Source organism: Pimephales promelas, chromosome 8 (assembly GCF_988280905.1).
Source record: "Pimephales promelas chromosome 8, fPimPro1.hap1.1, whole genome shotgun sequence".
Classification (NCBI taxonomy): domain Eukaryota; kingdom Metazoa; phylum Chordata; class Actinopteri; order Cypriniformes; family Leuciscidae; genus Pimephales; species Pimephales promelas.
This window is the reverse complement of record NC_142776.1, coordinates 22,395,994-22,421,139: the sequence shown is the minus strand read 5'-3', so window position 1 is coordinate 22,421,139 and position 25,146 is coordinate 22,395,994. Positions and strand designations below refer to the sequence as shown.

Genomic DNA, 25,146 nt, shown 5'->3' with positions numbered 1-25,146 from the left:
CCTCCTCAAACACCTGCTAATGTAATTTTTTAAAAGGCGTAGATGAGCTGCTGTGTCTCCTCCTGTTAAAAATCACTGAACAATGATTACTACTCTAATGAATCAGCTCTTCCTGTTATATAACTCACACTGTTCCCCACTGCTCTTTCTCTCCTGTGAGATTCATGGTGGTGTGCCATGAATATAAATTTGGGAAATATCACAGAGGGACAGAATCAAGGCAATATATTATGCAATCTTCAAAGTAAACTTGAACCGAGTCAATTGACTGCTGTTGTTTAGCCAGACCATCATATCTAGTACTGTGGCGACAACTTTATCTAATGCTTAGGGTAAATTTGAAAGATTCAAGATTTCCTTTTTAAATAAATTATGTAAACCCTGAATCAAATTTTACGTAGATGTTATGATTAATTTGATGTGTTTAATTATTGTACTGGGCAAAAACAATAGCATCTTTGCCTTGCATTTTATAAATTTCTCAAAAACTTTCTTCTCAATAAATCTCAAAACATAGTTTGTGCTACAAAATATAAAATCTAGGGTTCCAATTATGTAAAATCCCCAGGCTTTTTCTACTTTGGTTCAATTATGACACATATCTTACTTTCTGATTTGCTTTCTACTTGGGTACTATATTTTTATTACTATGGTCATGTATCTGTTTTGTGTCTTTTTCAGGACTTTGGCTATGATTAAGCCAGACGCTGTCACTAAAATTGGCGACATTATTCAGATGATTTATGATGCTAACCTTATCGTCACAAAAGCCAAAATGACCAAGCTTACATGGTAAGTCATTTATGGTTAATTTATGTAGACTTTAAGAATGATGATACTGGCAGCAGTCCTTCAGCAATATTTCACCCTACAAATAGGTGCAAAAAAGGATTCGTGCTCAAAGCAGTTTAAGACCAATTATTCTAATGAGGTTTTTCAGTTTTAAAGTAACCCAAGAGTGAATTCTGAGAAATAGTGATGGGTGGATTTGCCAAAGTCACATGTCCAGTTAAAAAGTATATCTCAGCAAAAAAAAATCATGCACTGCTTGCTCTATACATTAACCTGGCAAAGACGTACACGTGTTCTTCTCTGAGCACCTGACAGATTTTAGCACAGACAGATCAGGTCAAGAATGAAAGATAAAATGTTTGCACACTCTGTGTTCTATATTCTGAAGCAATTTACTATAGAAGACTTGCAAAGAGCGGGGTATTTCATTAGTGGCTGCCTTTGCATAGTACCAGGAGTGGATTATATTCACAGCACAATGCAGTAATTATTAACTGAGGTTGTGAGAAGGGAGAGCGTAAGAGAAAAGAAGCAGTGTTTAAAGCTGCAGACATGATTTCTTTGGCCTGTTTTGTTAAAATCAGTTTATGATTTTACAAGTGGTGGTAATTTGGGCACTGTTAAAATAAAAGTTATAGGTCTGGGCTCCCAGCACAGAGACTGTGTGTTCAGTCAAAGGGAGAAATGACCCAAGAACTGGGGAGTTACTGAATCACAATTGTCTTCAAGTAAAATTGTGCCCTTGAGCAAATCAGCCCAGATTGCTCTACTGGAATCGCCCTTCAGATTAGCTGTTACGAGTAAATCTGAAGACATTTCTGGTTATTTCACAGTAAAATGGCTTTAAAGTGATTTGTGAGCTTGCGTGTTCATAACCACAAAGACAGGTAATAAAGGACACAAACCAGAATGAGTCTAGCAAAGCAGAGACCTTCAAAATATGATAAGTTAACTTCAACCAAGGTTAAAATCAACTGAATGCATTATTGTACCTCCAACATTAAAATTTATTAGGAATATTATGTTATAAACCCTGTACATAAGTAATAATTGTTTTATGCATTCGCTTTATAAACATTATAACAAAGTATGTAAATGCAGTGATATAGTAAAAATTTTTTTTCAGTTTTAGCTTTAAATTTAGTTTGTTTTAGTAATTTTGTTATGTGCCTTTGTTATTTTTAGTTGTTTTTAAATATTTAAAGATATTTTTATTTCATTTTTAGTCATTTTAGTGCTTTTTTCGTGCTTAAAATGTTTTTAAGTTTATGTTTTTCATCTAATATTTATATTTGATTTCAGTTTCATTACAATTGCTAATTAAAAGTTTAAGTTTATTAGTATTTAGTTTTTATTAGTTCATTAATTTTAGTTATAGTTTAGTTTTATTTATTAGATTTATCCAACACTGGCTCAAACTACAACAGTATTAAAGAGAAGTCAGATAATCATAAGAGCTTATTTGCTTTTTTAAAGCTTGGACAGCCTGATTGTATGAGAGGGAATAACATTTTCAGATGACCAAACTGAAAACTAGCATTGTACAGAGACACCCCATCAGCACTAAAACATTTGACAGTTTTATATTTATGTTTATGTATTTGGCATAAAATATGATCCAAAACTACAGTGAACTCAAAGTATATGTTTTTGTCTGTATGTCACTAGACATGTGGTTTAGTACTACATTTTTTGGAGAATGGAAAATGCTGATGTTTAATCTTTCCTTTTCCTCTCGAAATATGCTGACTCTGAGAGTTTCTCTGATAGACCGTGTTGTTTTAGCCTGGTCAGGTTTTGCTGCTTTAACCTTTCTTCAAAGTAGCAAACAGCTGTTCATTGACAGAGACAGTCCTTGTCAGAGTATGAAGATGTGCAGCCATATTTCTCACACGTGCCATCAGATTAATATATGACATTATTACAAAAAAAAGTGGTATTAAGATGAAATGCACACTTTATAAAAACTTAATGGCACTTTTTGCTCCTTAGTTTCATACATAAAACTCTATTTCACTATAGGAGTCAGCCGAGAGATGGTAGGGTTTGGAGATCACTTATTAACTCTGTGTACTTTTATGGCTTTCTTACAGGAAGCAGGCAGCGGACTTTTACATGGAACATCAGTCAAAGTCTTTTTTCAAGTGAGTCTTTCCTGAGTCAATGATTGACTTATATGCAAGGGCTGGTTTTGAAGGAGACTCTGACACCTGAACCACCAACATTGAGATTGTCACAGTGACTTTGACATGACTTTGCGTGTTTTTAACCACAAATACAGTACGTTCAAAAACACCAAGCATAAAGTTGCTTCTTCTTCAACAACAGTAATCTGGTGCAGTTTGTAAGCTCCGGTCCCGTGATTGCTATGGAGCTGATGGGGGATGAGGCAGTGTCGACCTGGAGAAAAGTTCTGGGCCCGACTGATTCTGGTGTGGCACAGAAAGACGCAGTGAATAGTCTCAGAGCCCAGTTTGGTACCGATGGCACTAAAAATGCAGGACATGGTTCAGACTCATTGGCATCTGCTGCACGGGTAACAAATAAGCAGCTGTCAAAAAGAGTCTTTTCTTAAACAAATGATTCCAGTAATATACTTATAAGGACAAAGGAAATGATTGGTTGTGTTTTTAATTATACCTATTTTTGTCTGTTAGGAGCTGGAGTTCTTCTTCCCCTCCACTGCTGGTCACGGTCCCTCCAACACAGCCAAGTACTCAGACTGCACCTGCTGTATCATCAAACCGCATGCCATCTCAGAGGGTAAACCCACACACAGACACTGCCAATATCATGTCTAATCAGTCGTCTTTGAAATTACCTATTATAGATGAGATATAGCGTAGTTAAATATTTGCTATTTGCAATGTGCTGTTTGTAGTCTATCATTAACCCATCTCTGTTTATAATTGCACATTATCATTAGAAAATGCTGATATGTCATACCCCATCACACTTGTTGGAAAAAAGACATCTGTCAGGTTTGATCCAAAGGTACACAGTGACAGACATTCAAACAACACTTCCTGTTCAGTAAATCTGACTGAATCTAGACTGTTTATATTTTGCCTTCTGAAGTTTGCATTCTGTTTGAAGTAGATTCATTACTATTGTAAGTTGGAATTTTGAAAAGACCTCACACAAAATAGATCACAAACATAAAATTATAAGAACTTCTAAGCAATTTATCAATGGATTCTGATAACCGATCTATCATTTATGGTTTTATTTGATGCTTTTGCAGTTATTTGTGCGACGTGAAACAGGCCTCCACCCAGACCAATGCTGGATTTTAAAAACAACAATTTCATTTTTAATTTCTTCTCAAAAAAAAAAAAAAAAAGATTTGTTTCAAGTGAAACCAAAGTGGTGGATTTGGTGGAAGTGAGGGTGTTACTTCAGAGTCCTTTAGTCCTTTCGTGATTGTCTTCTGCTTATAAAACTGTCTTCATGCCCTCCTGGCCTATTGTTGTTTTGCTTGTTATACGTTGATGAGTATAAAACCCCCAAAGCCAGTTCGTACTCTTAACCAAGCCTTCGCTCCGGATTTGTTCAAATCCATCTCCTGATCCCTGTTCATGGAGCATGCCGCCAGGGCACTGACCTGTGAAATCCCAAATCCTCTCGATAGGGCTGAGGTAGATATTTCACATAGTGGCCATGGGCTAAGCAGGCCCCAAGTTGATTTTGTACATTGCTGTGGGCTGAGTAACCTGGAGGGAATGTTACATAATCACACACACAACAGACCCCCAACAATAGACCCAATCAGTCATGAACACAAAAAGATATGTGCTTCAAACAGTTTTGATGCATTTTATTTGTCAATTTTAGGGGTTTCAATCCTTCACTTATAATAACGCCTCATTATTGAAATGATTCTCGCAGTCCCATCAAAATGACGTTGAAAATGGTCAGAAATGTTTCTAAAGCACTACAGTGGAGTCTTATGGTCAATTTTTCTTAACTTCATTTCACCTAGCATTGTGTCAACTCTTTGTTAGTCACCCAATTGTCCAACCAATTGCACACCCACACTCATATTCCAGCTATACCAACCTCCTGCAGTGTGTTTGTTCTCAAGAACTCCATCAAAAGTGCTGGCAACCACTGATTTAAAGAGGATTGCAGCCTTGATTACCTTTTGATTGGAGAACTGGAGCCCACTAGGTTTGCAAAAGGAGTAAATAAAAATAGCCAGTAATGAAAGTCCCCTGCTACATGACTGTAATTAGATAGATTATACGGCAACTGCTCTGTTAATTTTTTCAGCATAGTCATGTGGCTTGGTTCACCTTGTGTTGTAACATTACATTTGGATTATAGACTACAATAGCATGTTGTTCTCATCCCTAAACTGTGGTTTCGCACTGATTTTAACTTAAAACTATAGTCTCACCCTGTGCAATGTCATAGTTACTGTGCAATGTTACTGTATAAGATTGGATTGTGTGATTGTATGCTTTGCATTTCTCGTCTCCACCTTTAGACCTAAAACCTATTATAAACACTTTAATCCTCAAAAAATGGCAAGCCGCATGGGAGCAGTGTAATTGAAACAAACTTTACAAAATCGATCCTGTGGTTCGTGGAAAACGCTGTGTCCGTTTAGAAAATTGGTGGGACCCTGTTATCTATAGTCACTGTCGAATAAACCATTCCAGACAGACTAACCCATACGTTTTTGTTAATGAGTCCTTTATCACTGAAGCATGTTTTGATGGGGTGTGATGGCTTGAACTCGGTTAGGACTCTTTCAGTTGACTCTTATGAAAAGTAGGACCAGATTTAATTTAGATTTTTTTTAATATCAATAAACTTTAAAAAAAACTGTTATCATATTTACTACCTTTATTTATATATTTTTACTTTTTATATATTTCACTTTTTTTCTCTGCATGAATATAGCCTGCTACTGTAGCTAGCATCTCATCCTCAACAGGAACAACCTGGAATGTTGTATTGGGCCCGCCAGTATAAACCCCTAATAATTTTAGCAGCGGCACTGCTACAAATAAAAAACATTCACAATGTTGTATGAAATGTTTTTACAATTTAAAATAACTTTTTACTTTTTTTAATATATATATATATATATATATATATATTTTTTAAATGTAATTTATTCATGTGATTGCAAAGCTTAATTTTCTCCAGCCATTACTCCAGACTTCAGTGTCACATGATCCTTCAGAAATCATTCTAATATGCAAGAGGCATGTCTTATTATTATAGAAAAATATTATTTTTAGAAACAAATTGTTCATTTTCTTCAAGATTCTTGAGCTATGTGAGATATATATTTTTTTATATATTATAAGTGTCTTTACTGTCACTTTCGATAAATGTAGTATATCTTTGCTGAATAAAAAAGATTAATTTCTTTTAAAAAAAAATAATAAGCCTAAACTTTTGAACTGTAGTGTATACTGTGGAAAATTAGCTAATTAAGTCATATGTGACCTTGGTTTGTTATATTATATAGTACGCGTAGTGACAGTGCATACTGTAGCTGTAGGTAGGGTAAAGGTCATAATTCTCTGAATTGTCTGTGCTTGGCATATACTCGATAAAACAGCATACCATAATAAATGGGTAATGATTTACTCAATCCTATTGTCCAGGGTTAGGGTCAAATCACAGAGTTCTTGTGCATTTTTACCTGCCAACTTTCTCTGTTCTTTTAATAGAATACAATGATTAACCTTGTATGCAGTGTGAAGTGAGTTTCCTTAGATGGTGAATGTTGTCATCAAGGTCATGCTACTTCACTGTGAAATGGCTTAAACTTTGTGCATCCTTCATTAATGTATCCTGAGATTCACGCCAAATAGTCCGAAGTCTATAACAATAAGGTTAATAGTTGCTGCAAACATTTTTCTGACTTATTGATATCAGACCTTATTCCTTTCAAAACTATTAGCCGGTATAAAGTCACTTTAACAAAGCAAGGGTTTATAGTTTTTTTCAATCGCTAACAAGCGCTTACCCATACTTCAGATACTTTTTCTAAACTCTTAACACAGACTCACACCTACAAAACACAATTGGCCAAATGGATCATTTTCTTCTCAAAAACACATTTTGTTAAATATACACTAACTCTTCATTTCAAAATAGAACACATCTTTCTCTGCACTCACTAACTTTACCAAAACACTGGAAATATTATTCAAAATGAAATTATTCTGTCAAAGAATAACACTTGTTTTCACTTTACAAGGTATATGCAGTCAATCAAAGTACACCAGGTTTCAAAATACTGGCTATTGTTGACATTACAAAAACTGCATAGACTTTGATGTTTCAGTTTTACAGGTATTTGCTTGAAAAATATGCAATCGACCTTTTTTACACTACATTTGTTGATTGGGAACTGTCCACATGTACAGTAATGTTCACATTCAAAAGCATTCCAGTAAAAAACTAATATTTTTTCAAGGTTTTTTTTCACCTCTCACTGCACCTGCATCTCTCGCTGCATCTCTCACTGTATCTCTCACTGCATCTCTCACTGTATCTCTCAGTGCATCTCTCAGTGCATCTCTCAGTGCATCTCTCACTGCATATCTCACTGCATATATCACTGCATCTCTCACTGCATATCTCAATGCATCTCTCACTGCATATCTCACTGCATCTCTGCATCTGCATTGTTTGTTTATTATCAGCTGAGATATTTTGTTTTTGAACTGATATCATTGCAGAAGGAGAGGTTTTTATACTGTATCTAAGGTTTGAAATATTGTTTTTGCTATTTTGGGATGGTGTGTGTTAACATTTGTAAATACTACAAAAACAATCCATAATTTTGTTGGGAGGTACCTGTATAGCTTGTCTGTTAAGAAAATGTAAGCATTGTGGAAATGTGTTCACTGACTGCATATTGTGTGAAAACAACATGAAATGTGTGAATGGTATGGCCACAAAAGATCGATCTTGTGCTAATTGTGTTTAGAGTTTTGAAAATGTGACAACTGTTTGGACAAATGCTTGTTAGCGACTGAAAAAAACTGTAATTTACAGCATTTGTTTTGAGGTGATCTCATCCAATTAATCCACATTTTTAAACTGAAAAACCCTCAACCAATTAAGCAGTTTGATTTGTTTTGAACTGACTCATGACTGGAATAGACAAATGTGTTGCCAGGCAGCACTGATACCATTGCCTAGCAACAGGGCTGATTGTGTCTGGAAGCTGCTATCAGAATTGGAACCTTTAGGATCACCAGTGGTGCCGAGGGAGGCTTGGGGATGTGTGAAGATGTCATTTATGTGACAAAAGAAAATTCACCTGGGCACTTACTACTGTGCATAGGGAACTAATATGTTTACGCTCTGTATGATCATTTCTTTCTTATTTCTTAGAAAATTTTAGGTATGAAATTTTAAAAACTGAAATATTAAACTGATCCTTGCCCTTTTCTGGAACTGAAAAAAAGATTGAAATCACATTTGATATGTGCTTTGCAGTATTTGCCCTTTCTCTTAAAGATATGAGAGAAAGAAAAAAAAAACAGCAAATGTAATTGCTTTTTGTCAAGGACAGCCATGAACATACCTGACTGCACTGTGAAACAAATTCAACATGAATGAATATATAAATATATATATATAATTATTACTATTATTATTATTGTTTTTGTTTTTATATATATACATATTCCCCTAAACATGTTATATGCGCTGAATAATTGGTATTAGCCTTTAAAACATACAGTAAAATTTATTGTACTGAAAATGAAACCGCAACCCCCTAAATCAGTTCAAATGTATAAATACCCTGCTGTGCCTTTTATTAATATAATCTTTCAGCACACACAGTTCAAAGGAGATGACCTGGAGATTCGCTCTCGTGTTATTGAGATCAAAGTCTCTTCTTTGAAGTCACACCTTCATGATCTTGTGAACTGTTTTTGGCCTTTAACCCAGCATCATCAGGTTAAACAGAAAGTCGAAAGTCTTACTCGCAACTTAACTGATGTGGCCAATGCAACATATAGTTCTTTAACTGCAGGGACAGTCACCCTAGAGCAAGGGCGTATAGTCGAAAGAGCAGGATCACATGAGTTCCTAGATCACTGCTACTTGGTATTGAGCATAAAACCTTTGTGTTTGCATCTCAAAGCCTTAATCATTAGACTGCTCTCTAATGATTAGTCTGCTCTTAGAAGTGCAAGTTATGTTTCCAATAGCATGCGAATATACCCTGCACTTGCTGTGTTCTTAAAGGAGAACATGTCATTTTTGCAAAGTTTAAATTTACACTTAGGATTACACACTTGACCTTTAAATGTAAGAATCATTTTAATCTTTTTAATCTAGTTTTATTTGAACTTTACATTTACTGGGTTATTCTTGCGTTAACAGTTACAGTATATATGATCGAGAGAGATTTTTGTAAAATGTAAGATTGCGATTGCGTTCATTGTAGTTTTTGCATTTTTTGCCATTTTAAATGAGCATCTTTCATTAAGACTCTCTTATTTTTTCCCAGCGCTGACAGGAAAGATTCTCAAGTCAGTCATAGAAAATGGATTTGAGATATCTGCCCTACAAATGGTAAGTATGTTAGTTCAATAAAATTCGATTTCAGTGTTTAGATGCAAACTTGCCTACAATTGCTATAATTTCAAACAGTATGTCCAAATAATATGTTCTATTAATTTCAGAAATGAAAGATATACACATTTTCTGGATATTAGACCAGCCTTTCTTTAAAAGAAAAAAATATCAAACAAAAAGCAAAGACGAAGAAAAAGAATCTCTGTATGAACCAAGGGCAAACACAATTATGTTTTCCCTTTGGTGTAACCTGACCCCATCATCGACCATACATACTGTGACCAGATCAGTAGCCTCCCACATCTCCAAATGAGTCCTCTGCTGACCAATTACAGGGCTGCAGCTTTGTCACATGACCCTGCTGAAAATAGTGTTCAGAGTATGGCCCTGGGCAAGAGTGGATCAATGGTGGTTTTGTTACTATTAGAAACCATGTATGTCCATGGCTGAGTTGGAGGTCAATAAAAAGAATATCAGACAGTAAAAATGGTGTGATAGAATGGTTGGTCTGGAGATTGTATCTGCAATGTGTTGGATAACCCTCTCAAATGCACCATTATAGTCAGAATTGTGATTAATACATCAATTTTGCTTGTGAAAATAAAATATTATTGTCTATTTGTTTTTATTTTTTATATATATATATAATGCAGATCTTATATTCCTTGATTTGGACTATATTTACTCATTTATACAAGTAAAAATGTCCTTGTAAGTGTTTTAGTTTGTTTTTATTCGGTATTCAAATTGTGGCTTGGTTTTCCCATCATTCCACAGTTCAACATGGATCGAGCCAATGCTGAGGAGTTTTTAGAGGTTTATAAAGGGGTTGTAGCTGAGTACACTGTAAGTATATGTTGCTTCTCTCTCTCTACTATGATTTCAAGAATATGACTCACTTTATATTACATGTCTTTAAATACTATGTAATAACATTTAAATGAATTATTTGATGCAATGCACTAATTGACACACAATAGTATTTGAAGACACCACATAAAGTGGAACTTAAATACATTAAAAAAAAAACCTTGCTTGTTATAGCTGCTATATACTATACAATTTAATTTCTGTTTTAAACTCTATGCTAATTCAAGGGTCCAGTCTAAGGAGTTCAGTTCTGCTCCCTTTTCCAGTACAAATGAGATTCCAGTTGTTTAATTATTCATTGATTGAAGAAGGTGTAGTCAGCAGCACCTCTCTGAAAGGCACAGACAATCGCTCGCTCATGGCAATTTCACTGTTTTGGGCTGTGTGTTTTTGGTTCACAGGAACAACCTTCACATTCCTGCTTGATATTTAGCTCCAATAAATCACTTTCTAGAATTCGTATTTCAGCCGAAAAGCAATAATTTATTTTGATAGCGTCCACACAAGTCTTTTAGACCAAAAATAAGCCATTTTGGAGTACAGGTCCTTGTCTGTTGCCATGAAAACTGTCTCATCAACATATTGATTCCCTCACATTTACAAAACACAACAAGCTTTGTAAAAGCAGTGCAAAGTGCCTATGAAACACTTCAGTGAGTGTGCCACTAATTTTGAGCTATACTAGTGTGCTGTAAGTAGACAACATGAGAGAATGGGGCCACTGATGTTGTTCTGTGAAAATACAGTGTCTTACTCTGGCTGCTAACAAAGTGAATTGCGGTTACATTGACACTGAGTGGAGATTTCTTGTGAAATAGGGAAGCTCTTTGATGCTTCTCTATCTTCATTGTTTAACGATAACCTACACTCTTAAAAATAATGGTTCTTTAGTGGCATATATGGTTTCATATAACCTTTAGCATCCATGGAACCGACAGTTGCAAAAAAAAAAGTTCTTTATTGTGGAAAAAGACTCAATTATTCAATTAATTATTCAAATTAAAAGGAAAAATATTCATTTTAGAACTGTTCTCTGGGTAACCTGAAATTGTTCCTCTTTTTGCATTGTTGTGAAAACCCTTTTTGAAACCTTTATTTTTAAGAGTGTACAACAGTTTCTCACACAGGTAATAAATGGTTTATGATGGTAATTTATTGGCTATATAGTTTTTATAATTGTTTCTATTATTATCGTAGATCTCATAAATGTTTGATTTTGAAATATTTGTTTGTATGTAGTCACAAAAAGTAACCTGTACGTTGTTAATATAGGTTTATCTGAAAGATATGACATGCATAAATGGATCTAAGTGCTTATTATTCTTTTTGAAATATGAAATTAAAAAGATGCAATTGTGGACACCACAACTAGATCAGAGGATGTGAAAATGGCTCATGGGCTAAATAGTGCTCTGTGCTTGGTGGGCTTTCACCCCATAATTTTAAATATCCCACAAACTTATACATACCAAACACATAGGCCAACTCATCAAACCAGATTAACCACTTAACTGTCACCGTCCCACAGGTGGGACGTTTGCCACTATATTTTTAAAACAATAATATCTTAGTAAATACCTTAAATAATATTGACAAACTATATATCATTTGAAAGCTTACAATCTCTAGTTTCCATATTTGGTGACTGATTTTCAAAATATATTACAGAGGAGCCATAATTTATCAATATAAAACAAGAATATTTTCATACTCATAAGGCGTGTTCAGACCTTTGTTTTAAAATAGCAATAAACATGAAAAATCATGAAAAAATGGTAGATACCTCAGTTTGTTTTCATGCCAAAAGTTCAAAAGATAGAATCCATTCAATTATTTTGGAAAAAAAAGGTCTGAAAAGTTTAAAATATCAAGAAAAAAATAATAAATTCACCATTTGTGACGTGGCAGCTACCTATGACTTACATGCGTGTTCTTTGTATGTGTTTCTTAGAGGTTCAATTCATATCAAAATCTGCCAAACTTCCCATGCTACTCCTGAATAGGATCTCTACTTCAGAAATTGTATGAAAATTGTGAAAATAATGGTTCATATCACTCAAAACATGAATGGAAATGCAGACGCCCTTATATGGGCAGTAATGGAGTCTGATTGTGCCCTAGTGAAAAAGTTGGGTACTGCGCTCAAACAAAATCTTACTGAAAGCTCATTTTTTGAGATATCAACCTAAAATTTGAAACACAACTTGTTCAGATTTTTGGCTTTGATCTTTCTACCATTTTAGAGTAGCCCAGGTTTTGAAAATATATATTTTATGTAAAATATGAATAATTAATATTTTTACATTGTACATTTCCATAAACTCTAACTTCTATAACTTTTTTTCTGTTTCACTTTCTTAATTTATTTCACTTCTACAAAAATCTGCCAAATGTCTTCTTTAAAACAAGACCAATCATATGTCTATATTCCAAAGCATTCTTGAATTACAACCATTTAAGTTCGAAATGTGCATTTTCATGTCTATTCAAAAAAGGGGGGGTGACAGTTAACAGGTTAAAAGAGAATTAGAACTAGTCTTGTTGCAAATAACCTGTTCCTAGAACAATAGCAACAATTGTTTGCTTCGACATCCTTTAATTTATATATTTATTAAGAGGCACACTGGTAACTTGAGTCCTCCAGCTGCTCCAATGTCTTCCCAAGGTCTGTTCAGATAATAAGCTCTTTCATTGGTACAGGCACCGCAGGTAGACCAGGGGAATCGTTAACTCTTGACTGCTTGTGTTGCAGAATATGGTGGATGAACTTTGTTCTGGACCCTGTATGGCCCTGGAGATCCATGCTACTGATGCGGCCAAAGTCTTTCGGGAGTTCTGTGGACCAGCAGACCCTGTGAGTGACCAGACTGCTGAATCCCATGCCATGTTATAGTGTGTTTCTTTCCCAAAAACAGCGTAATGTGCTTGGACCCACAAGCATAGCATTAAACCGGTCTTTTTATATACTGTATGTAAGCATACATCTTTAACGTCACTTCAAGGTCATATCAAGGTTTTCTGAAAGTTATTACAGAGACTTAATGGTTCTTCAAACAGTGACCTCTTTTACCTTATGTATCATGTTATCTGTAGCGCTCTGAAGGCATATCATTTGTACACCCCCAGGTAAAAACCTGCTTTGTGTCTGCATCAACCAGTCGAAATGTACACCGCCATGAGGGTTTCGTCTTTTACAAAAGATTAGTCTGGCCACTCATGTTGCATGATGACTGTTTCTGCTCTAGGTGGCCACAATTCTGCCAAGTCTTCTACTAATGTGCAGAGATAGCTTGTAAACTGCAGGTACCAGTCATGATGTACCATTAGATAAGAATTACAATCCTTGGAGTCTTTGGGTTAGGGTTTATCAGCCTTACGCACAGCACTAAAAGGTTTGATAATAATGTGGACTTTGTCATTTTCAGTATGGCACTCGCTTATGGTCCATTTGGTTTCCTTTGACGGGTAAAAAAGGTGGACAATAGGCGCTTGAGTTTAGCCTTTTGTTTAAAGACCCCATGAAATCAAAATTGAAATATTGTGACTTTTATTACTTGTTAGCTTTGAGTTACCTATATTAAGTTAAAAATAAATTGACAAAATTATCATAACTATTTTCAGTTTTGTCGACTTGGTGGCTAATTCGTATGAAGTTCTACAATCTCATTCGTACATTTTCATACGGTCTATTTGCGCCCCATTGATGGTTAGGTTTATGGGTGGACGGGGCTGCAGACGGCTAATTATCACATTTGACAGTAAAGCACTGAGCTTAAGTTAGGATGCAGATAAAATTAACTTTTTTTTCTTTTTTTTGGTCATCACATTATAAATTGAATAATATTTAGAGCTTTGAAGTGCTGGAAAAAGTGTGAACTGGATCACTTGAAAATTTGTGCAAAGTGCTTAAATTTCAATTTCAAGGTTGTAGGAACCCGGAAATGAATAATGTAAAAACATTAGACTATTCGTGCCACAATACCATGGTTACAGTTAGCTTTATTGCATTAAATCCATGGTGAGTGTTAGTTATTTGTGGACTGGGATCCCTAAGTTCTAGAACTTGTTCATTTATGGCACAATGTTTCTCCTATTTTCCACATTAGTGTTGTTTGATCTGATAATCTATCTTTCAGCAATGTTATTAATTCTGCACCAAATTCAAACTGAAGCTGTGTAGTAATGTGTCCTGTGATCAAGATCAGCCCGCGATTAATCCTGTTCTGAGCTTGCACTGCGCTGTCTAATATTGGTCTGAGCTGAAATACTGGCAGCGCTGCAAAGCTCAAACGAGAAGTACGCTTAAATTTGGTTTGCTGTTTGGTGATTTTCATATGCAACAGAAATGGAAGCTCTTATCGGTTGGGAAAAATTGTGGTCTCACCAGTATAAACTCTAACAAAAACCATTTGATCACAATCTGGACCCCTTTGGACCATTTTGCTTTCCTAGAAAACACATGTTTTTGTACAAATCAAATTCATATGAAATCCCACCTTGTAAAATAGCTGCTTTTCTGAGATTGAGTTAGACCTCCAGTTGTGCAAACTGTCTTGTTGTTAGCATTTTATTACTTTTATTACCTTACACAAGCTGATGGTTGCCCCCTAGATATGTGTTCTTTGACACAAATGGCTTTGATATTCTGAGCATGGCTCCAGTGTTGTGACCTTTACAAGGTCAAACTGGATTGCTCAATCATGGGTTCCGGATAGAACTACGCACTTCTCAATTGACAGACCCGCCCTGGTTCCTCCCCCACCCTCTCTTTCTCACACACACACACATGGTGCAGAGGGAAAGAGAGAGAGCGTGAGAGTGTGTGGTTGGTTTTTAAACACTCTGACAGGCTGTATATCAGCATTGTCTGGTCACAGCAGCAACAATATTGTCTTATATCTCACAAGTTCTTTGAACATGTTCTCCTGCTTTCCCCCCTCCGTTTGTGCTGGATCTGTGGCTGCATGTCTGTGCTTTATAAACACTGCCAGTATGATGCATAAAACATAGTTATTATGTGTGTTTTGGGGAGATAGACTACTAGATAATGTACCGTAAACACTTTGATCGTTGCTGTGAATAAATAAGGGGTTACCAGCCATTCCTTTCCATTTACGAAATCACACTAAACACATATACTACACAACCATGTGCTGAGCCACCTTTTACCTCCATTTATAATGTTATAAAGCCTTGTATTTAGCCTAGCAATTAATTTCCTTCATCAACATGAATAAATGTTAAACTGAAGCTCAGCACTTACAGTTTTTTACAATCACTTTGCTACTATTTTCAGAACCTTGATGTCATTTTTCTAAACTCTAGACACAAAACTCAAAACGGTTATCACTTTTAACACAGGCTGTCTAATGTTCAAAACATTGCATTGTGCTTTCACATCTTTAAAGAAATCTTGCACAATCATTGGTTCAAAAAACAAATTTACTGTTAAATACCATTGAAGCATAACTATAGATCACACACACACAAGCAACCATTGTGTCATTGTTCGTACAACCATTAAATATTGTAGAACAAAATAGGTGATCCACGTTTCATTATGGCACTACATGTACAGTAATATATCTCTGTAAAAGAACTGCAGTTGTAGAGAGAATACACACATAGAATCATTGAACAAAGTGTGTCTGTCATATATTGATGCAAAACACTACAGTACATTCACAACATACGTTTATTGGAATCAAAGCAAAAATATACTGTAAAATATGTAGTACAGGCTAATTGACCTTATTCAGAGCAGCGCCATGACAGGTATGAAAGTGAGGCTGTGAGGGATAGACTTGCCGTGTTTCCAATGGGATCCTCTGTAAAAAGCTGAATAAAGCGGCTAGATTACTTACAATTTTCCACAGCTTACATTGTCGGGAGTCAACTGACATTTCTTTGAAAGATATTTTTCCAGTGTTTCATGAGCAGAACAATCCGAAAACACATTAAATAACAGTACAGCCCATTGAAGAGATGCAAGTCTATCCCTCACAGCCTCGCTTTCATTCTCATTAAAAATCAAAGATGGCGCTGCCATGAATACTGGGTATTGGTGACAATCTCGTTATCTTGAAACTTTCATGATTTACTGTAAACATGGAAGATTGTGTGTCTGTTTACATACAACTATGCATTAAGAGTTCTGCAACAATTTCTTATCATTTTGATCAGTTGTATCAATTGATACAACTATGACCGATTGATTTGAAATGTAATGTGTGAATGGCCTTTTGAAATAGTAGTACTTTGATGTTAAGTTGTGTCATATTGAACAGGTGATTTTTGTTGAATGAACAAATTATCTAAGTTTCATGTGTATTGTATCCAAGCAATTGAGAAAAGGGTTAGTTTTGAAAATGTGCATTTTGATCATTGGTTGTGAGTTGTGCATCTAGAGTTGTGAAAAATTACATCAAGGTTCTGAAAATAGTAACAAAGTGATTGTAAAAAAACTGTAACATTGTATGTAGATACTGTATTTTGTTGCCTTTTTATTCAAAGTACATTTAAAATGTTATTATTTCTAATTTTAAATTTGTTTGAACTATTTTAATTGTTTTATTTTTAGATAACCATAACACCACCTTTAGAAAGAGGACAGGAAATGTGGTAGGGGTGGAGGAGGGAGTGCCATCATCACTCGAGCTGTATTTGAGCACATTTTTCCTGCATAAGAGTGTTGCAGCTATATGTTGGAGCTAGCATATTAACTGCAAGGCCTTTATACTGTTTATTCTTTGGATTCAGTGAATGTTTGCACAATGAATGCTTGCTAGATAGTCTTGCCATATGCACAGTTATGTTTTGTGTTGATGAGCAGATTTATTTCAGATGAACAGTCAAAATAAAGTGGCTGGTAGTGTCAACTGAACCACAGAACGCTTTATCAATTGTATTGGAAGCAATCTCGTTTTGATCACAAGCATCTAGTGCCGAGTGCCGACAAACGTAAATAAATGTTTTTCAAAGATGTGGGCATGCTGATATATTTGCTGGTGTCTCCTAGACCAGGGGTTTTCAAACTGTGCGTCACAGCAGCTAAATTTGCGTTTCAGTGAATGACGCACGTATGTACTTATGATACTTAATATGTATCTGCCATGCAGCCAGTTATGATGATATGGCAATAAACTCAAATACTACTACTACTGCTACTACTGTGCTGAACACCGCAATGAGTTTAAAAATAGTTTTTACATTTTAAATATTTATGGACATATTTTCATATGCTCTTTGATGTCAGTAAATGAAGAAATGAAAATATTAGTATTGAAATTTTACGCTTGTACTATAAAATAAAATTATTATTTTTAAATACTTGATTAAATGTTTGATTAAGATTAAGCTTACAGTACTTCTGACACCCCTCCCCCATCCCAAATATTTCAGTGGGTCTTAAGATAGATTATACTTGTCTAGGTGGGTCTTGGAATGGAAAAGTTTTGGAACCCCAGTCCTTGGCTACAGCGATCCTTAAGATTACATTGCTGGACCAAAATGCAGAAAGACCAAATTGAGGCGGATATAAGGATAAACCATTAACACTTTGAGACGCCAGGATTGTGGGAACAAAAGAAGGGGAGAAATATTTTCAGCATTGTTTGTGAAGGATTAGTTGTAGTTCATAAAGAGAGGATAATACTCTTCATCACTGTTTGAGTCTGAAGGCAGGCGTGTTTTTCTTTCATTTCAGCTGAAAGTTTCAAAATCCTGTGCAAACACAAAGATTACATTAATTCGGGTTGGAATGTGTTAAAAAAAGTTTTATGAGAGCATCATAAAGTTTTCCGAGCGCAAGTCAGCTTTAATGTCATGTTCTGTTGCAGAGTTTGGAGATCCTTGTGATGGATTTTACGGGGTAAGGGTCAGTGTTTGATGACGTGATTAGTCAGTCTGTATTCAACATGCTTCATTAAACACTCTTCTTTTCTGGTAACACCTCTGAGCTTTTCCCACTGCCGAACACACTTTAGAGTCGTGGAATGCCTTACCAAATGGTAGTGAAATGAGAAGGACCATGAGAGTTGCCTTGTAAAATTTATTTATAAGGCAGCAGTACCACAGCATGGTCCATCGTATGGTTGGAAACAAGAATATAACATGTGTCTAACATTATGTCCGCAATATTGAAAATTAACCTGAGGACACATGCTTCATTTAGCTAATTTTGGACCACTTTGTGTCCTAGTGTAGCATCAGCCCCTGTAAAGAAAGCATGAGATCAGTTAGACCTTGTTGTTTTGTCCTTTAGAACAATTATCAGTTTATTGGTTGTGGTCATAATTTAAATACCAATGCATTCCCAGTTATTTTGGCCTATATTACAAATTTACACTACTACTAAAAAAATTAATTAAAATGAAATAAAAAATAAAACAAATAGTTTAGAATGCACAGTATTTCAGTACCATATCTCCTATTGGCCAATAGATTTTTTTATTATTATTGGCATCAGTTGATATTGAATATTTAAATGTTTATTTCCCTACAGTTTGCATACGTTTGCTGTCATCTAACCTTTACTTAATGTTGATCTTTAAAAACACAAATAATTTAATAACACTGTTAATGTAATCTTTAGCAAGTCTCAAAATCAATATCCTTTTTTATTATTGCACATTATGATTTATGCCTAAATTCACGTATAGCGATTAAAATGACTTGAAAACCTTAACAATGCACCCTATGTGATTTCACATTGGTCATAAATCAGACTTTAATGTCCCAACTTTGGACATTTCGCTTGACTAATCTCATTTTAGGACAGTGTTAGGTCAAGGTCAACATAAAGATCTTTTTAACCAGTAATTTTTTAAGAATGTGGTTTCTGAACACTTCTGTCTTCTGACCTATTTGTTGTTTAGTATTGCTGTATTCAGGAATGATATCAGCTGTGGAACACTGCTTTTCTCCCTTACCTTTATATTACAGTCAGATCTCTTTATCATATTGATAGAAGTGCAAAAGTGCAAGGAGATCTGTGTGAAGGTAGTGAAATTCATCATGGTGGATCCTGTGGGCTTTAAGATGTCAACTCAAGTCAATTGGTGGCAGATTTTAACTTTCTTATTCCTTGTTTTGACAGTATTATTCAGTGTAACCAGATTATCATACTCAAGTGTCTGTGTACACAAGGAAACAATGTCTTTCTAGACAAAACTTCCTTGTGCAAGGTTGTTCCCAAAAGTGTGAAGTTGCATTCTGCGATGTTATTAGAACAGGCCAAGCTCACAAAATAATTAATTCTCCAGTTTCTGTGTTAATACCTGCTGTTATTGTCTGTCGTTCTGCATTCATTTACATTCTGTATGAGTCTGTTTGAACTTAATAAGCTCCAAGGCTGACCAAAGCTGTCCATGATTGTACAGAAGACATTAGCCATTTGTTTTCGGTGTGAGAACGCACCAAGATCCTGTTCTCTTAGTTGTGCTTAAGTCTCATATGGTGTTGGAGTTCATGAATAATGTATTGTGCCGACAGATCGTATCAACTGACAAAGTTCAACTGAATCCCTGTCAATGACTGACTGGCTTTCAGCTCCAGGTTCCAAAATACCGTAACTGAACCTCCACTTGGAAACGAAGGGTAACTTGTAACACGGTAAACCTATACAGTAATGTAACCGTGCCTGATTTTTCACAGACAATGGAGATAAGATGAAGTATTAGATGTTTGGACACAGTGTTTGCCTACTTTACTCAAGAGCATTTTGTGTATACATGTCCTACAAATGTATCAAAAGTAAACACAATTTTATGGAGGGTTCCCACAGGTCCTTGAAAGTTTCTGAATCTGAAAAAAAATAATAATAATAATTTTGGAAAGTTTTTAAAAATAAACATACACAGATACAGGTCTTTGAAAGTGCTTGAATTTATTTCGTGCAAGAAGTTTTCTGTAAGAAAATCTATATTGTTTGTATTTTATATAATATTAATATTTTGCTAACACTTCATGGCCTTTACAATACTAGATTGCTTGATTTACATTAGTTACGCGCAATTACGCATTACGTTAAGTGTTTTCTACGTGAGGTACTTTGTGTTGTACATTGCCATGACGTTCACAAGCGCACAAAACTACTACGATGGAACCTCAATGCTAATGTTATTTTTTGGACAAGAGACGTGTCCCACATTAAGTCCTTGAATTTGAGGGTATTGAACCTGGAAAGTCCTTGAAAGGTCCTTGAATTTAAAGTTAATCAAGGTGTGGGAACCCTGTATGTCTTTAATACAGCTCTACAGTGTAAAGTCAAGTTTGTGAATTCTTTTTTGAGTGCCCTGCGCTCAGATGTTACTAAGTGTGTTCTTCTTCTAGTAAGGCTCTGTGTTAGTCATGTTCTCTGTGTTGCCTGCTACACAAAGAAACAAAGCACAATTGACACTGTTGTCTCACGTGTCTCCTGTACAGCACTGTTGGATCTGTCTGTGAGAAATATGACAGACCAACATGTTATAGCCTGCCAATAAATAGCAAAGGCAATTAGTAACAATAAGGTTTTTCCTGGATTAGAGTATTTGACAAGGCATGAGGCACTGAAGTACAAATAGCAGAATGCGCTATGGATGGTTCTCTTATGTTTGTGCAAAAGCCTGTTTAAATAAGGGTGTAGTGTTTCTAGTGAGCAGCTGCATTTAAAAACAAATCTGGCCAGAACAGCATCTGCCCATGTACATTTCCCGTTTTATTGCAAATTGTTCATCCACAAATGAGGTTATTCAATCAGTCAGGGTTTAATTGTGATCTCAAAAAGTGTTAAGTGCTTGCATGTGTCAGTGCTGTACGTATGTGGGCATAAAGTCAGGGCCGTGGAGACCTGTAGTTACCATGGCGGTGCTCTCTTGGGAGGCTCCAGTGTCGTCCCACAGCATCGATTGCTGTTTAATTAAGGCCCCTCTTACATCAGAGTGGCACCAGGAACAGGGAGTGAGTGAGCGAGTCAGCCATGTGGCCTGAACTGCCTCGGACAATCTGCCTGTCATCTGGCATCAAATTAGTGCAGATCTACTTCCTCTATTTTCCTAACGTTAAGAGTCTGCTTTGGTTTGTTTTTGATCATAAATGACCAAAAGATATTGTTTAGACTATATATCACCACACAAACTTTCTTTCCTACATTCACTCTAGCTTAAAGGAATTGTTCACTTTAAAAAAAAAAACTTTTGCTGATAATTTACTCACCCTCATGTCATCCAAGATATGATGTCATTCTTTCTTCAGTCGAAAAGAAATTAAGGTTTTTGATGAAAAATATTCCAGGATTTTTCTCCATATAATGCACTTTACTGGTAACGGTAAAATTAACACATTTTTTTCTGAGTCAATTCGTTCATTTCGTTCGTTGAATGAACCAAATGACACGAAAAAGATTTGTTCATTTTGATAAACGAGTTCGAACAGGCGAGTCACGAATGTGCATCGCATCACAGAACAGAGCAAGGTGACCATTTGAACTTATAAAACTTAAACTTTTTTTAACGAGTGATCGTTTCGCTTGATAAGACCCTTATTCATCGTCTGGAATCATTTAAAGCCCTTTGAACAGTTTGCACTGAAACTGTCTTTTGGACCTTGAACCGTTTGGTTACCAGTAAAGTGCATTATATGGAGAAAAATCCTGGAATGTTTTCATCAAAAACCTTAATTTCTTTTCGACTGAAGAAAGAATGACATGGATATCTTGGATGGCATAGGGGTGAGTAAATTATCAGCAAAAGTTTTTTTTAAAAGTGAACTACTCCTTTAACACTGCCTTTGTTGTCATGCCTAAGATACATTCACATCAGCAAAGTGTTTGGCAAAAATTTGTGGGCAAAAAGATGTGTCGCATAATATTGCGATGTATGCACCACGGCTCACACAAAAGTAATTTTCAACCCATGAAAAGAAAACAAACATTTACTGCCAAGGCACTTGGGTACTAAATATATTACTACAAGGCACTATATAGATATTTCTTAACCCTGAGTGCCCATGGTTTAAATCATTTAAAACCAATTCCAAATACCTGTGTTTCAGCTAACAATCCTTCTTTAGGCCACTTTCAACCCTAGCAGCTTTCTGTTGGTCAATGCGATGAATTCGAGTGACTAACTTGAACCCGTTGGAAAATATTTCCGCTTCCACATGAAATTGTCAATTTCATGGATCCTTATTTAAATGACAGGATTTCGCCCCAAGAAAATTCTCCAAAAAAAATCTAAATGTGGCCTCACCTTTAGATGAATGCTTACTTTGTGCATTGCCCTTTCCCTATGCTTCTTATTCAAATGACTTCAAGCATTCTAATTACATGGACAATTCCCTTGCCACCACCTGTGGTGAAGTGTTTTCTTTGAGGACACAATGGTGAAAGCACAATCATGGTGTCACTAATTCTCTAGGTCTTACGTCACTCTTGTGGGACTAAAGGTTACAGTAAATTTTATTTAAAGGCTATTTAAATGTGCACAAGTCAAATTTTTCCACAGCGTTTCATGCCGCTCATTGAGAAGTGTACCTACTTGTGTGCATTTACTGTATAGCTGAACATTTGCTAGACGAAATTATGAAGTAGGAGAAAAAGATGGGATCTTATGGTTGCCTTGCAAGCTTGAACCAAAATTAGAGAAAACTGTGTTGGAACCAAATTGGCCTTTATGCTATTTTACATGATTTTTGGTATTTTAAATTGGTTCACATATGTTTAATTACGGTATAGAAATTGGTTTGTAATTTACATATTGATGATTTGTCTAAAGACCCATTTTGGCTGGGTTGGGATTACAAAAGGTCCTCATAAATAAATGTGGCTTAAAACTGTTGCTGTTAATTAACATACACCAGGCAGATTAGCAGAACATTTATCTTAACCTTTGACTTTTGATAGCTATGAAATGAGAGACTTTGATGGAGGGGGTGTGAAGAATGAGCCTCATACATTAAACATGGCTGTTTACAGGCAAGAGCCCATTGACGGACACAGGAAACAAAAAAACAACCTTGTGATTCTGACCTTGTGATCAGCTTCAGTCAGTGTCAATTAAATGTCTGAGACTACACACAAAATCTGAAATTCATAAATTATTCAAAAGTATGGGGTATAGTTAATGTGTTTGAAAGAAACCTCTTATGCGAACCAGGGCTGCATTTATTTAATCAAAAAGTACAGTAAAACACATTCTTTTAGTCAAATATCCATTTTAGATGTTATGTAGATGTTATGCTGATAATACAATTTATAATAATTTTTTAACAAATTATAAATTCATTAACTTTTGGAGCCAATTGGGGTCAGATGCCATACTAAACAGCAAGCACATAAAGAGTTAAATGTGAGGAGTTCAAGTCTGGAACGGTATGCTCTTCTAACACAAGCTATACACTCAGATTGTCTTTCACCCATTTGACCAATGAAGGCTAGTTTACCCATCTAAATTACAGTTGTTTTACTTTTCAGTAATTTGTGATGATTGCAAATACTTTTAAATGGCACCGAGAGTCAGATATCCATATACTGAGACGTTAAGTCATGTCACTTGCCTCAAAGACTGAGACGTCTCTCTGAATACGGGCCCCATTTTATCAGCGAACAGTGAGAAGAGGGTTTGTGAGGTAACGATTTTTTCGCCTCGGTCTACATAGACAGTAGTGTTACGTCATTGTGTCCTCTCTATTGACATTCTCTTTATGTTCTGTGTAGTGGGAGGTTTAGTTTGTATATGCAGTGTGTCTGGCAGCAGCTCTTTTTAGAATGAGAACACACGCACACTATGAATGCTGACGTCAAACAGTGGCCGTTAGAAATGGATATCACCAACATGGATATCTCGGTAATACAAACGTGCTGATTAAAGCAGTTTCCCCAAAGAAGTTCCATGAGACAAAGAGGCAGTGAGAAGCGAAAATGAACTCCCTTAGCTTGTTTGTTCCTAATCCTAGCCTGTAGTTTGTGTAGAATCATCAGTGTTTGGGCTTGGCAGGACTCATTACAGTGACATTAAGCTCAACTGCTGCAGGTCACTTATGGGTAACAAACACAATTATAGTGAGACATGTTTTGCCAGAAATTGTCTCAGCACTTAAAATGAGCCTTACTGGGAGCATATCTATGCGTGTTTGATGAATTAAAAGTCCAATTCCAGTCAGACCTAAACAATAATTTGTCTATAGAACAAAGTAAATCGGCTGATTAAGCTTGGTTAAGATAAATGAAGAAACCTACGATAGCATCCGAATTTTCATCTTTTTTTGAAATTCATCTTTTTATTGATTAAATCAATCGGACTCATTTGTAAAGTTACTGAAGATTTCTATTCCAAATAAATTCTGTTCTTTTGTGTTCTATTCAACAAAGAATCGTTTAAAAAAATAAGCTGCACAACTGTAGAGTAATGGTTGCTAAAATATCAGCTTTGCCATCACCGGAATAAATTACAATTTAAAATATATTAAAATCGAAAACAATTATTTTATAAAAAATTCTCACTTCAGACGTTTACATACCGACCCAAACTTGTTTGAATTGAATCACAAAGCAGACATCATATCTTGATAAAGCTAAAGAAAGGATTGCCTCCGTGTGCTTTTTCAGTGTCAACAAGATAAGGATAATAACTAACCCTAACCAGCAAGAGTCTCCAAATATGCCAAAGCTTAAGAAAGGAAATCACATGTTACAGCGCTGTCTTTATTTGAACCAAAACACTCATTTTGTCTGAGACTTTCTCTCATGACAATGTGTGGTCGCTTAATACTCGCTCTTTATTTAAACTGTGTGCTCTTCAACAGGTTCCAGGCCACTGAAATGGAAATCCAGAGATCAAAATGGAGGTGACAAGATGGGTGTGGCTAAGGAAACCCAATTTATTTACATTTAGATAACCCATCCCCCATAGGCAGAGATTGGGAGTTAGATTTCCTACT

At 35.6% G+C, this 25,146-nt stretch overlaps 1 protein-coding gene across 2 annotated transcripts in view; it reads left to right on the top strand.

Annotated features, from left to right (window-relative positions):
* The window catches only part of nme7 (NME/NM23 family member 7), a 51,165-nt gene that overhangs the window by 6,474 nt on the left and 19,545 nt on the right, over window positions 1-25,146 (top strand). For both annotated transcript variants that reach the window (XM_089134166.1, XM_039691619.2), the window contains 7 exons: window positions 682-792; window positions 2,886-2,936; window positions 3,121-3,328; window positions 3,450-3,555; window positions 9,290-9,354; window positions 10,135-10,203; window positions 12,980-13,081. In XM_089134166.1, coding sequence (XP_088990292.1) covers window positions 682-792; window positions 2,886-2,936; window positions 3,121-3,328; window positions 3,450-3,555; window positions 9,290-9,354; window positions 10,135-10,203; window positions 12,980-13,081 — 712 coding nt within the window. The remainder of the gene's footprint in view (window positions 1-681; window positions 793-2,885; window positions 2,937-3,120; window positions 3,329-3,449; window positions 3,556-9,289; window positions 9,355-10,134; window positions 10,204-12,979; window positions 13,082-25,146) is intronic.